The sequence below is a fragment of the Heptranchias perlo genome, chromosome 2 (genome assembly GCF_035084215.1).
Source record: "Heptranchias perlo isolate sHepPer1 chromosome 2, sHepPer1.hap1, whole genome shotgun sequence".
NCBI classification, from domain to species: domain Eukaryota; kingdom Metazoa; phylum Chordata; class Chondrichthyes; order Hexanchiformes; family Hexanchidae; genus Heptranchias; species Heptranchias perlo.
The window spans coordinates 59006641-59020958 of record NC_090326.1 but is presented as its reverse complement, the minus strand read 5'-3'; the positions used below and the strand labels follow the sequence as shown (position 1 = coordinate 59020958).

At 41.2% G+C, this 14318-nt stretch overlaps 1 protein-coding gene across 3 annotated transcripts in view; it reads left to right on the top strand.

Annotated features, from left to right (window-relative positions):
- The window catches only part of LOC137339542 (triple functional domain protein), a 522426-nt gene that overhangs the window by 257697 nt on the left and 250411 nt on the right, over nt 1-14318 (top strand). For all 3 annotated transcript variants that reach the window (XM_068001904.1, XM_068001903.1, XM_068001905.1), the window contains exon 10: nt 13259-13381. In XM_068001904.1, the coding sequence (XP_067858005.1) occupies nt 13259-13381 (123 nt within the window). The remainder of the gene's footprint in view (nt 1-13258; nt 13382-14318) is intronic.

The window sequence follows — 14318 nt, the reverse complement described above, 5'->3', positions numbered from 1 at the left end:
ATGCTTGAAGCTACTTTACATTGAGTAATTATTTAAAGGAGGTGTCTTGATGGAATTCCCAGCTGTGGCTGAGAGACTGCCTAAACCACGCTGCTCACCTATTTGAAATGGGTACACCAGGGATGCTGGTGCCTGGCTTACTCAAGCAGGCCTCATAAAGGTAATAAAAGTCCTTATGTATGGAAAAGTGTTTTTTGTTGAATTTTGTAAACAATTCTACTGCATTTTGTTCCATGTATTGTATTTTGCTGGGAACTCAGCCATTTAATTTTTTTTTCTGCCAGTACTGTCTTTCAATATCTGACAATTAAATGGCACTATATGAAATGGTGAGCATGGCATTCAAAATTTGCTTGATGCTTTAAATGATAAAAACGAGATTCATGAGGGGCCACCAAATGTAGGTGTGACGACACCTGAGGTATTCTATTCATATCCATCACTACCCTAGGACCTACATTTCTAGACTCCTTCACAGTATCTGAACCTTCCCATCCCACTCATCCCTCCCAGCGAGGACCCTGTGGACTCTGCCAGCAGATCAGCTATCACCGTCCCTCTCCGCATCTCCCTCTAGAATGTCCGTTGACTTGTGAACAAGGCCCCTTGCCTTCCACGAGCTTATTGTGGATGATTGCATTGACATCATGGCCTTGACGGAAACTTAGCTGACTGGTGATGATACCTTCCCCCTTAAAAAAAATCACCAAATCACACTTTGGTCTGTCTCCCTACTCCTCTGGCACCTTCTCTTCCTTTGTTCCAACCCTCTCGCCTCTCCTTTAAAAACCTCATTCTCTACCGCCCACCCAAATACCGCGCCAAGTTTCTCACCGAGATATCTTCACTGCTTTCCTCCCTTAGCCTCTGCACCCAATGACTTCTCATCCTGGGTGATTTCAACCTCCATCTCAACTCATCATGCTCTCTCTCCTCTGAGTTCACAGCCCTCCTATCATCCCTAAATCGCTCCCTCCATATAAGCTCCCCTACCCATATTCACTGCCTCCCTCTCAACCTTGCCATTCACGTGGCCTCTCCACTCCCATTGTATCAATCATGGATAAGGCCACCTCTGATCACTTCCTTGTATCCCTGTCCACCCACATCCCCCTTGCCCCTCCCAACCCCACTTCCTTCTGTGTCTACCCCTGGAAAAAAACACTCTTCCAGGTCACTTACAACGGTACTTTCAAATTCCCAACTGTCTAGCCTTTGGCCCTCCATTCACCACAACATTTCTGCAGCTACCGATCTGCTCAATCGCACCATCACCTCCACCTTTGATGCCCTTGTCCCCATTAAAACCATTACTCACTCTCACTCTGAGCAGTCACACTGACCTCACCTCTGGAATTCAGCACTTTTGTCCATGTTTGGAGCAAGGCTGTAATGAGGTCTGGAGCCAAGTGGTTCTGGCGGAACCCAAACTGAGCATCGGTGAGCAGGTTATTGGTGAGTAAGTGCCGCTTGATAGCACTGTCGACGACTCCTTCCATCACTTTGCTGATGATTGAGAGTAGACTGATGGGGCGGTAATTGGCCAGATTGGATTTGTCCTGCGTTCTGTGGAGAGGAGATACCTGGGCAATTTTCCACATTGTCGGGTAGATACCAGTGTTGTAGCTGTACTGGAACAGTTTGGCTAGAGGCACGGCTAGTTGTGGAGCACAAGTCTTCAGCACAACAGCCGGGATGTTGTCGGGGCCCATAGCCTTTGTTGTATCCAGTGCACTCAACTGTTTCTTGATATCACGTTTAGTGAATCAAATTGGCTGAAGACTGGCTTCCGTATTGGTGGTGATATCGGGAAGAGGTCGAGATGGATCATCCACTCGGCACTTCTGGCTGAAGATGGTTGCAAATGCTTCAGCCTTGTCTTTTGCACTCTTGTGCTGGACTCTGCTCTCGTTGAGAATGGGGATGTTTACAGAGCCTCCTCCTCTCGTTAGTTGTTTAATTGTCCACCATCATTCACGACTGGATGTGGCAGGACTGCAGGGTTTTGATCTGATCATTTGGTTGTGGAATCGCTTAGCTCTGTCTATAGCATGTTGCTTCCGCTGTTTAGCATGCATGTAGTCATGTGTTGTAGCTTCATCAGGTTGGCACCTCATTTTTAAGTACGCTTGGTGCTGCTCCTGGTATGCTCTTCTACACTCCTCATTGAACCAGGGTTGATCCCCTGGCTTGTTGGTAATGGTAGAGTGAGGAATATGCCAGGCCATAAGGTTACAGGTTGTGATGGAATATAATTCTGCTGCTGCCGATAGCCCACAGCGCCTCATGGATGCCCAGTTTTGAGCTGCTAGATCTGTTCTGAATCTATCCCACTTAGCACGGTGGTAGTGCCACACAACACGTTGGATGGTGTCCTCAGTGTGAAAACAGGACTTTGTCTCTACTCCTACCAGTACTGTCATGGACAGATGCATCTGTGACAGGTAGATTGGTGCGGATGAGGTCAAGCAGGTTTTTCCCTCGTGTTGTTTCGCTCACCACCTGCTGCAGGCCCAGTGCTACCGAGCCACTCTTGAAGTCCCCCACCCAGAGTACATTCTGTGCCCTTGCTACCCTCAGTGCTTCCTCCAAATGGTGCTCAACATGGAAGAGGACTAATCCATCAGCTGAGGGAGGGCAGTTGGTGGTAATCAGCAGTAGGTTTCCTTGCTATTCTGGAATAGACTCAACTATTCCAATGCTCTTCTGGCTGGCTTCCCATCTTCCACCCTCTATAAACTTGAGCTCATCCAAAACTCTGCTGCCCAGGTCCTAACTCGCACTAAGCCCCGTTCTCCCATCACCCCCGTGCTCGCTGACCTACATTGGCTCCCGGTCTAGGCCTCGATTTTAAAATTCTCATCCTCGTTTTCAAATTCCTCCATGGCCTCGCCCCTCCCTTTTACTACATTAAAGGCGCTATATAAATGCAAGTTGTTGTTGTTGTTATCGAAGGGGAACTATCTGCACTGCTTCTGATTCTGCTTCACAAGTCAGGCTGTCACACTTGTACCATCTGCTGCAGGATGATAGGTGGACAGTATCTGGAGCAGGGACATCTTTTCAGTGGAAGTGAAGGTTACCACAATATGAAGTTTTTGTGTTACCAGATCCTTCCAAGCCACCCTAGGGACATGTGGTAAATCAAGCAGCCTGTGATGCACACCAGTATCAAGCAGATGACAGATGCTGTGTTTGCAAGTGGCAACACTTTCTCCATGGAAAGAAGCATTAGCTGACAGGACTCGAAGCATTCACCAGGTGGTACGCTTTCCTTGAGTGCGAGTTGTTGCAGAAGGCACCCATGTGGGCATCAGGGTTTCTCATATCAATCCAATGGTGTACATGCAAAGAAAGGCTTTGCAGTCAATTAATGTTCCATTGGTATCTCACCATGTAGATTTGCACCATACTTGGTTGGCCCACATAAAATGTATGCAAAAGCGAGGAGCGCATTTACCTTCGCGTTCCTCCTGAGACCAGTAAACTTTATTCTCATTTGCACCCAGATGTAAGGGACCTGGATGACTGCATAGAATCAGTCAGCAACCTCCCTCCATGCACCTTGCACCTCTGCTTTTACTGAAGGATGCATTCCCTGCAGCAGGACCTCCAACTCTTCAAGGGAGCAGTGTTGCCCATACGAGTCCGCTGTGTTATTTGAATCAATTTCTCCATTTTTTGGTGCTGATCTGGCTAGCTGCTGCCTCACTGGATTTTCTGCTGTTCAGACAAGTCTGCCACAGGCCAAGCTTTCTGGGCTAGCTTTCCCTGTGCCTGTAGCCTATTCAAATTGTATGGAAGGGATTACACGCCCCAAGCAAGCCTGCACATTGGGTCAGCTCAACCCCATTTTACTCATTATTGAAAATTGTGGCCCTTCAGTGATATTCTCCAAACTGACTTTCTGTTTGCTACACTTTCTGTCACCAAACATTAGTGTAAACTAGGATGGTGTCCCAGCTTATGAAAGGTATTTCAGATGTGTGAACTCCATTCCCTCAGCTTGTTTCTATGCAGGATTTGGAATTTGGTTCAGAACTGTTTAAATCTTTGGGTTGCTATAAGCTTAAGTTTTAGTTACTAGCAATTTCTCACTAATTATTTTGTGGACTATTTCAATCAGACACATAAGATAGTAGTTCTGAACAAGAAGCTTTTGTTTAACCAAGCTTTCTTACATTTCCATTTCAAACTAATGCTTCCTCCCCAAATTGCATACCACTATTACTTTCTTGCCAGTAGATGGCAATAATTTGTACTTAGCTGTGCATATGAATACATTATGCAGCTTAACAGTTACTTTGCTAGGTCTTGTTAGGACAGAGAGTTAGTGAACTGCATGTATCAGTGGTAAACTTACCCCATCTTGTTTGTGAAGCATTTTGGGATGCTATTGCTATATTGATGGCACTTTGCTCAGGAAATCATAATGCTGAAGCTTCACTTATAAATCCACACTTTTCCATTGATAAATACCACTTAGTTATATGCACAGGCTTTGGCCTTTTATGCCTTTTGTGCAGATAAGCTGAAGGAACTTTGTCAGTTAATTTAGACGGTTGTTAATTTCCAAATGAAACAACACTAAGTGAATGCATTCCTAAACGGATTGGCAAATTGGCCAGTAGGCTACTATAGTTTAGTTGTGATCTCTAGCATATTGGCTATGGTAGCAATTTACTGTTGTCAATAAAAGAAATATGCAGGCAGAAGATAGGGTTTGACATGCAGTCATTTACCTATTTGTGTACAAAATGAGGAATATAAGCCTTCTAGTTATATAGTGTTTTCACTTTCTGTCAGATGTTATTAAGACAAGCTGCCTACTAGAAGAGCAAGCTTGCGATTATGGATGCTGCGTTTGCAAAATGAAGCATTAGAGAAAGCACTTTAACAGAAGGATCTGGATACCATTAAAGCAATCATCAACATAAATCTTATCCTATGATGCGTCAGCGAATGGGAACCATTTATAATAATTCATGACTCAATTCAGCACTTTCCTTTTCAGATATTGAAGCTTGTAGATAAATTAATGCACATGTCTATATATCTCCATTATATGGAGTACGAAGGGCACTTGAATGACTTTAATTCACCTATGTTTATAGATCTATGAATTACTTGAATTTTTACTGTAGAATCTATCGGTCTGATCATATATAATTATTTATCAGAAATAGAATGCCTTTAGTCAATGTGCAGCTGAGCCACGCAGACCAGGTTATGAGGCAATTGAATGGAAGTATTTAAAATTATGGAAGGATGGGACAGAGTAGTTAGAAGCTGACTGTTTCCAGTCGTTGAGGGATCTAGAATGAGGGCTGATAGATACAAGATGAAATGTGAGATATAGAACACAGAGCAAGAGAAACTTCTTTTTGCAGAGAATTGTGAGGCTGTGGAATTCAGTTCCAGGGTTAGTAGTTGAAGCAGAAACTACTCCAACATTCAAGATTAGATTGGATAAGTGGATGAAGGAATAGGAGATAAAGGGATGTGGGAACAAGGTTTGTGATTAGGAGAATTTTCTTTTGTGGAGATTAAACACCAACATGAATTGGTTGTGCTAAATTGCCTATTTCCATGTTGTAACTTCTAGGTAATGCTAAGTCCCATATTTGATTCCCTGCTCTGTGCTAAGTTATTTGATCTAAATTGGGTAGGGGGTAAGGGCCCTATTATTGGCCTCAGCATCTCTGGATTAGAGAAAATCAGCCTTGTCCTCACTCCAGCAAGGAGTCAGTGCCTTCAGGAGAGAGGGAGAAAAATTAACGAGGGCAAAATGCACCACTTCTATTTTGTCCTTGTTTAGATCGTAGAATCATAGAATGATTACAGCACAGAAGGAGGCCATTTGACCCATCGAGCCTGTGCCAGCTCTTTGTAAGAGCAATCCAGTTGGTCCCACTCTTTCCCCATAGCCCTGCAAATTTTTTCCCTTCACGTATTTATCCAATTCCTTTTTGAAAGTCACGATTGAATCTGCTTTCACCACTCTTTCAGGCAGCGCATTCCAGATCATAACTATCCGCTGCATAAAAAAGTTTTTCCTCATGTTGCCTTTGGTTCTTTTGCCAAGCACCTTAAATCTGTGTCCTCTGGTTCTTTGCCCTTCCGCCATTGGGAACAGTTTCTCTTTATTTACTTTATCTAAAGCCTTCATGATTTTTAACATTTTTGGAACTCTATTGGATTTTTGCCCCTAAATTAATAATACCTAACTGGTATTAACTGGTGAATTCCCCATTTAAAAAAACTATTGGAAGTCAGGCTGGCCCAGGCACACACAACATTGGCACACTAATGTACTGGACCACAACCTGAAGATGTCTGAAGTTTACGGTTGAGAGTTCCCCGATGTCAAGTTGTTTAGAGAGAAATGTTTGATAGATAAACAAAATCAGAGGGTGAGTGACCTACACTTGCTCTCTTATGCTCCTCCTAGGATGGGAATGTTCAACCTTTTGGAGCACTGAATAGGCTGCCAGCTTTTGATTCAGGAATTGTTTGGCCCTAGCATATTATGAAATTGAGGCCCCCTACATTCTTCCATATCCACCTTCAAATCAACTTCCTGCACATATCTGAAGTACCATAGTAAACATTCTATGGGGGTGTAATTAGGAGAGTTCCTGTACAAGTTCAATATCTGGTGATTGACCTTGCAAATGATATAATAGCAAAAGCATCAAAATGTTTCATTTTAGTAGTTTTTGTAATATTTATAAAGAAAACCTTTTTGTAATCAGTATATTATACTTTTTATAAAGTCACCAAAAGATTATTTTTCATTTCTGCTATACATTGTATTTTGAGATTTATACAGTCACCAATATAATTTTTGTGGCACTTTCTGTGTCTTTGAAAAGCAGCAAAATATATTTAACACAATAGTTCTTTTTCTTTTTTGCAGTACATCATAATTTTGCAAGATTTATGCAATCACCAAATTAATTTTGGTTATGTTTAGTGTTTTAAGACTGGAGGAAAAACTGTGACACGCTGGCAATTGGCTCCTTTCCATCACATGCCTGGCCTACCCCTCTGCTTATTCAGATCCACAGGGAGAAAAATTGTAACACCCTCCTCCCACACACCTCTGAAAATTTATAATTTATTCAATTGTAAAATAGCAGGTAAAAACTTCAGCATAAATAAGCTGCATTCAAAGACCTCCAAAGAGCTGCATGCTGCTGGGGAGATGCCAACTATGTTGAAGTTTCTGTGAAAACTCGAATCATTTAGCAATTGATCTACTTGACTCCAACACGAGTCTCAGAGATTTCTGATAAACCAACAGTGGTGGGTTTCGGCAAGGAAGAGGAGCAGCGGCAGCAGAATGCAACGAGATGGGACCACCAGTAGAACCTGGGAGAGAGAGGAACAGTAGTGGGATATGCTAAGAAGAGAGCAGTTGTGGTAGGATCCTGGAGCTCAAAGACCAGCAAGAAAGATGGAGCAGTGGGAACGACATCCAGGGAAACAATCAAGAATTTGAAAATCGCTCCATTACACTTCTACAGTGCTTTCCCCACTCAAATTGCTGCCTCAGCAAATGTCATCCCTATACTGCCAAGGAGACCATGGTGGGAGTGGAGCAGTTTAATTAGAATGTGAAACTGTTGTCCACATTGTTTGAAGCTGTGCTAGGCTGGAAGAATTGGCCAATTAGGGCACAGGTCGGACGCCACTGATGCTGGGCTAATAGCAGAGCACAGTGACCTGCAGACTCTCTGTTGGTGAATGGTGCTGGTGGTGGTGGGGTGGGGGAGTTAGAGAGAACAAAAAGCAAATGCAAAGCAATGAGAACATGCTGTAGGATAGTAAATTTGGCCATCAACTGCAGCAGTGTTTCCTTCACACAGCTGTAGTACTTCAGTTGTTTCAGTGGTGAAGGACGTGCTGAATGTGCACGGAGGAATACCTCTCAGGGAAATCTGACAATAGTCATTTTTAGCTAGAAATATTTTTTTTTTGAAAAGTTGATTGGGCTTTGTTTTGCTATACCTTGGTTACTTGTGGCTCCAGCCCTGAAACCATGTCATGTTCAAAATCATATTAATACTGTAGATCCAGAGATATCTGCAGCTATATTTTATTTAGGACATTAAGGCACTGACACAAACTTGTTTGTTTTTCTGAATAGATACATTTTACTGCTAAAATCATCATCATTTAACTGATGGAGAATTTTCCGATTGTTAACAGCATAGAAAAGGTTTTGCCACAACCCCCGACTGCAGCTCTGAGTTTTGGATTTATGAAGACACACCTAGATATCAGTTGGTCCCCTGATGTTGTGGACTCCGCATCGTTTATATTATGGTGTAGGTTCCTTATCGCTGGTGGCAACAGGGAATTTTGCGTAAAAAGTGCAAATTGTGACTTTCGTTTCTGGCTGTGGACCTTCCCCAGTTTCAGGGGAGGAGCTTTTCAGACTACCAGGACTGTGCAGGTGTGTTAGTGCGCAACCCATTCTTTGGTGGCAGTGTTTTTATATTTTCTATCTCTGGAGACAATGTGAAAACCACCTTGACAATACTGTACCACCATCAGATTTGAGGTTGTTGTCAACAGCAGTGCTGTTGTGTAAGTTGGAAGTGGGATATTTTTAATGTCTTTGACCAATCGGATTGAAGGATTGTGAAATTAACAGCGCAAGGACTGAAAAGGAAGTGTACATTAGAGTGGGTGAATTCAATGTCAGATCAGGTACAGAAAGAGAAATAAAGAGGGGGAAAGAAAGATTGAATTAAGAGAGAGAGAGAGAAAAAAGAGATAGGAAGGAAAATTTTTTTTAAAATTAAATTTTAAATTTTTTAAATCTCCAACAACAATTATAACCTGATGGAATGAGGCTCCACACTTGTAATAGTTAATTTTCAGTGCCAGAGAGGTTGACTGACAGTAATTAACACTTAACACGTTGTTAAAAGGATACTTAGTCTGAAATGGACAAGACTTAACTTTCTGTAGCAAGTTTAGTTCGTATCGACTGCGCAAATAAAGCAACTTCACGCCATTCAATGCATTTTAATGGTGAGGCAGACACCGAGATGCCGTTTTCGCAAAGCTAACAGCGGAGTAGTGCACCTTGGACAGCAACTTTTGGATTTTGGCTTTTAACCATGCACCTGCCCCTCACCTGAAGTCGCTGTACCATTTGCGCATAAATAACGGTGAGCGCCATTAGCCTCATTGCTATGTTGACAGCAAATTCTGGCCCATTGCGTTATATTGCTGCCACCAGTGGCAGTCCTGACTACAGGAGAATTGCAAGTTAAATGAGGCAGAGCTGCTGGCTTTGGCCGAGTAGAGAAGCGATTTTTTTTTCCTATTCCATGAGGAACAGGAGCTGGCAGTTAGATAGATGGTTGCCACATGCCGCTATTTTTTTTAGCTATGGGCAGGCTGAACATTTAGCTGGCCCATGCAGGCCAGTAAAAGACTTTTTCTATCACTGGCGCTTACGGACACTCCCCAGCCATTGGGGAATGTCAATCAATAAGAAATGAAATTTGCTTTTCATAAATTTCTAACTGCGTCGGTTTGCTTCTGCGTAGTTGTTTTTGCATGGCTGGTGGTGCTGTGAAATCACTTACAATGTAAACAGGGTGAATTCCACAGCACTGGGAGGAAACATTTTTAGAACCACTTTTGTTCAAAATAGTTCTGTATAATATAAATAGTTTTGTGTAGTATAAATTCACCATAAAATTATTTGATCATAGCAATAAGATAGATTTTACCAGATCTTCCAGGTGGCCAGATTTAATAAATCTGGCAGGTTTAATTTGAGCGAGACTCCAGTTTTCAGAATTGGCAATGCAAACACCCTATAGATACCAATATAAATGGGGTGAAGATACTTCCAGAGGGGATTAGACTTTAGGTGTTGATCAAAAGCTTAACCTGATTAATGGAAGCTGAATATAATGCTGTTGATCCAAGGATGTGAAATGGGTTGCCAGCAGTATGAATGAGTCAAGAGCTTGTTCAGCACATTGATCCATCTGAATTATTATCCATCTACCAACGTCCATTATCTCTCAATCAAATGTGTTCCTAGAGGTTTAGAGCATAAATTAACTATATTTTGTTCATAAGCATTCCTACATTTATGATGCATTCCTGCTTTCCATTTTATGCCCTTCTGAAAACTATATTTTACATCCAGATGTTTAACCATCTCGAGCAAAACTTACGTGATTATACTTTTGCAATTAGCATGGTGAAACTGGATACACACGTGTGAGAAGGACACATTGTACTTTTGCTTGAGAAATTAACATTTGTAAACAGATGAAATGCAAGAAAGATCACAGTGAATTGTTGAGTAAAGCAGCTGAAGCCTCAACTTTTCACCATTTATATTAATGACTTCAATGAATGAAAAGAAGGCATTTGATAAGGTCCCACATATGAGACTGTTAGCTAAGATAAAAGCCCATGGAATCGAGGGAAAAGTACGGACTTGGTTAGGAAATTGGCTTAGCGAAAGGCGACAGAGAGTAGGGATAATGGGTAAGTATTCACATTGGCAGGATGTGACTAGTGGAGTCCCGCAGGGATCTGTCTTGGGGCCTCAATTATTCACAATATTTATTAACGACTTAGATGAAGGCATAGAAAATCTCATATCTAAGTTTGCCAATGACACAAAGATTGGTGGCATTGTAAGCAGTGTAGATGAAAACATAAAATTACAAAGGGATATTGATAGATTAGGTGAATGGGCAAAACTGTGGCAAATGGAATTCAATGTCGACAAATGTGAGGTCATCCACTTTGGATCAAAAAAGGATAGAACAGGGTACTTTCTAAATGGTAAAAAGTTAAAAACAGTGAATGTCCAAAGGGACGTGGGGTTCAGGTACATAAATCATTGAAGTGTCATGAACAGGTGGAGAAAATAATCAATAAGGCTAATGGAATGCTGGCCTTTATATCTAGAGGACTGGAGTACAAGGGGGCAGAAGTTATGCTGCAGTTATACAAAACCCTGGTTAGACCGCACCTGGAATACTGTGAACAGTTCTGGGCACCGCACCTTCGGAAGGACATATTGAGCTTGGAGGGAGTGCAGCGTAGGTTTACTAGAATGATACCCGGACTTCAAGGGTTAAGTTACGAGGAGAGATTACACAAATTGGGGTTGTATTCTCTAGAGTTTAGAAGGTTAAGGGGTGATCTGATCGAAGTTTATAAGATATTAAGAGGAATGGATAGGGTGGATAGAGAGAAACTATTTCCGCTGGTTGGGGATTCTAGGAGTAGGGGGCACAGTCTAAAAATTAGAGCCAGACCTTTCAGGAGCGAGATTAGAAAACATTTCTACACACAAAGGGTGGTAGAAGTTTGGAACTCTCTTCCGCAAACGGCAATTGATACTAGCTCAATTGCTAAATTTAAATGTGAGATAGATAGCTTTTTGGCAACCAAAGGTATTAAGGGATATGGGCCAAAGGCAGGTATATGGAGCTAGATCACAGATCAGCCATGATCTTATCAAATGGCAGAGCAGGCATGAGGAGCTGAATGGCCTAGTCCTGCTCCTATATTCCTATGTTTCCTAAAAGAGAGTTGTATATCGAAGTTTGCAGATGATACTAAGTTAGGAGGCATAGTAAGTTGTGTAGGTAGGAGCAGGAAGTTACAGAGGGACATAGAAAGATTAAGTGAGTGGGCAAAACTACAGCAGATGGAGTTCAATATGGGAAAGTGTGAGGTCATCCACTTTGGATCCAAGAAAGATAGATCAGAGTATTTTCCTAATGGTGAGAGACTAAGAGCTGTAGAGGAACAAAGGGATTTGTGTGTCCAGGTGCACAGATCACTAAAAGTTATTGCATAAATTCAAAAAGGCTAATGAAATATTAGCCTTTATCTCAAGGAGGCAATATACGAAGGGAAGGGAGTTATGCTTCAGTTGTACAGAGCCTTGGTCAGACCCCATCTGGCGTACTGAGTTCACTTTTGGGCATCAAACCTCAGGAAAGATATATTGGCCTGGGAGGGGAATCACCAGAGTGATACCAGGACTTAAAGGGTTAAATTATGAGGACAGATTGAATAAACATGATTTGTATTCCCTTGAGTTTAGATGGTTGGAGTGATCAAATCAAGGTCTTGAAAATGATAGAGATTCGATAGGATACAAAAAAACTATTTCCTCTAGTGGGGGAATAATCTTAACATTAGAACTCGGCCATTCCATTTTGGAGTGAAATCAGAAACCCCTATTCATACAAAGAGTTGTGGAAATCTGGAACTTGCTCCCCCAAAAGCTTGTGGATGCTGGGTCAATTGAAATTTTCAAGATTGAGATCGATAGATTTTTGTTGGTTAAGGGTATCAATGGATGTGGAGCAAAGGTGGGTAAATGGAGTTGAGGTACATATGGCCTAATGGAATGCTGGAACTGGTTTGAGCGGCTGAATGGGCTACTCTTGTTCCTATGAAAGGACTATTTGAAAATTGCAATATAATTCGTTCAGTGATAGAAAACATTGAGAAATCAATACTTAATCTATAGAATAAAAGCAGATGTGCGCAGTGGAGAAATATTTTTGTAATTAACAGAGAAGATATTGTGCAACAAGAGAACCTAAGCTAACTAGATGGTGTGCCTGATAAACAGATTAACAGTGGCTTCTGTATGGATTGCCTGGACCTTGCACTGGGACTCAGCAGATGTGGTTATCTTCTATCACATGAATTAATAGTATTTGCTTTTCTTTTTTATTTAATTTTTTATAAATCAAAATGTTTATCTTTTCAATTTATGATTGAGGAATAAAGCAGAAATGATACATGGTTATATTGCAGCATTTGTTCCAAGCTTCTTCCAAATAAAGCAACTCCCTACATTGAAGACTTTGTGCATTCTGTACTGAATTATAGATTGCAGACTTTAAAAATCACAGTATCATCAATGAGTTGTGACTCATTGATGTGACAAATGTTGATTGTCCACATAGTCTTATAAAAGAATATTTGTAAGTGGCAACAGTGACTACACTTTAGAAGTTATATGTTGGTTGTCGTCATTGTCATCATTTTGCCCCTTCATTGTGGCAATGCAAAGCATGTCAACTGTGGTTGATGAACTTGAGAGGCGATTTATCTGACTAGTAATGTCGTTTATCTTAATCGATGATTGCATTTATTACAAAAATTGATCATTACTAGAATTCATATTATGATCATTGCTTTGGTGATCTCAAAATAGTGCTTCCATTAAATGTTGCAGGTATTGGACTGGATTGAAAACCATGGAGAGGCCTTTCTCAGCAAACACACTGGAGTGGGGAAATCCCTGCATAGAGCCAGGGCCTTACAGAAACGACATGAGGATTTTGAAGAAGTTGCACAGGTGAGGATATGCAAAGCCTGTATTGAAATATCCCTGCTCATGCAAGCTGGAGGGTGAAGAGGTAAGAGTTTGAATTTTTCAAGGAGATGCGCAGGATCCATATGTTGGTGATGTATAGTATTGTTGGCTGAAATCAACAATAAAAATGCTGGAAATGCACATCAGCTCAATCACATCTAAAAACGAAAATGTTTTTCCCTGAGATGCTGATGGAACAGCTGTATGTCACAGAATTTTCTGTTTTTATTTCCAATTTTCAGCACTTTTTTTCTGCCACCTCAAATTCTGCTGTATTTTTACTTTTTGACAACTGGTTGTTCAGTACATTGTCAACGGTTAAAAGTCTTCCTGTGAAGTTAGCCGTGCATAAATTGCATTGATTCAGCTTTTCTACCAAATCTCTGAGACTACTGAACATCTGGCGGTGCAGGTGTAAGTGGTAATTTTATTTTATTTTGCACACTTCCTTAATAGAATTGGTTAAGATTCCGACTCCACATTTTGAGATTCCACGTGCGATGTTTATTTTGTATCAATTCTTTGAACTCTAGCTCAACTGCTTATACTTCCTTGGACTCTTCATATTTTATTTTTATTTAATTTACTGGTGGATGCACAGAAACGAGAAGTGGATTTTATTGCTAATTTTTAGCGGTCTTTACAGCGATTTGAAGGAATAGTTCTCAGCCGCAGCTGATGCCTGTGTCCCTTCCCTCCCCAACCAAGAACATTTATTCTGCCTCACTATTACATTTAAGTTGTCTCAAATTCCAAATCCCTGACACTTTGCTGGTGCTTTTTTGCAAATTTGCAGAGAATAAGGGATAAACCAATGTACTCTTATTAGCTAAAACCGTTGTCAAATAACTATCCTCATTAATCAAAAACATGGTATTTACAGCTGTTTTCAAAGACTACAAATGGAATGTTTTCCAAC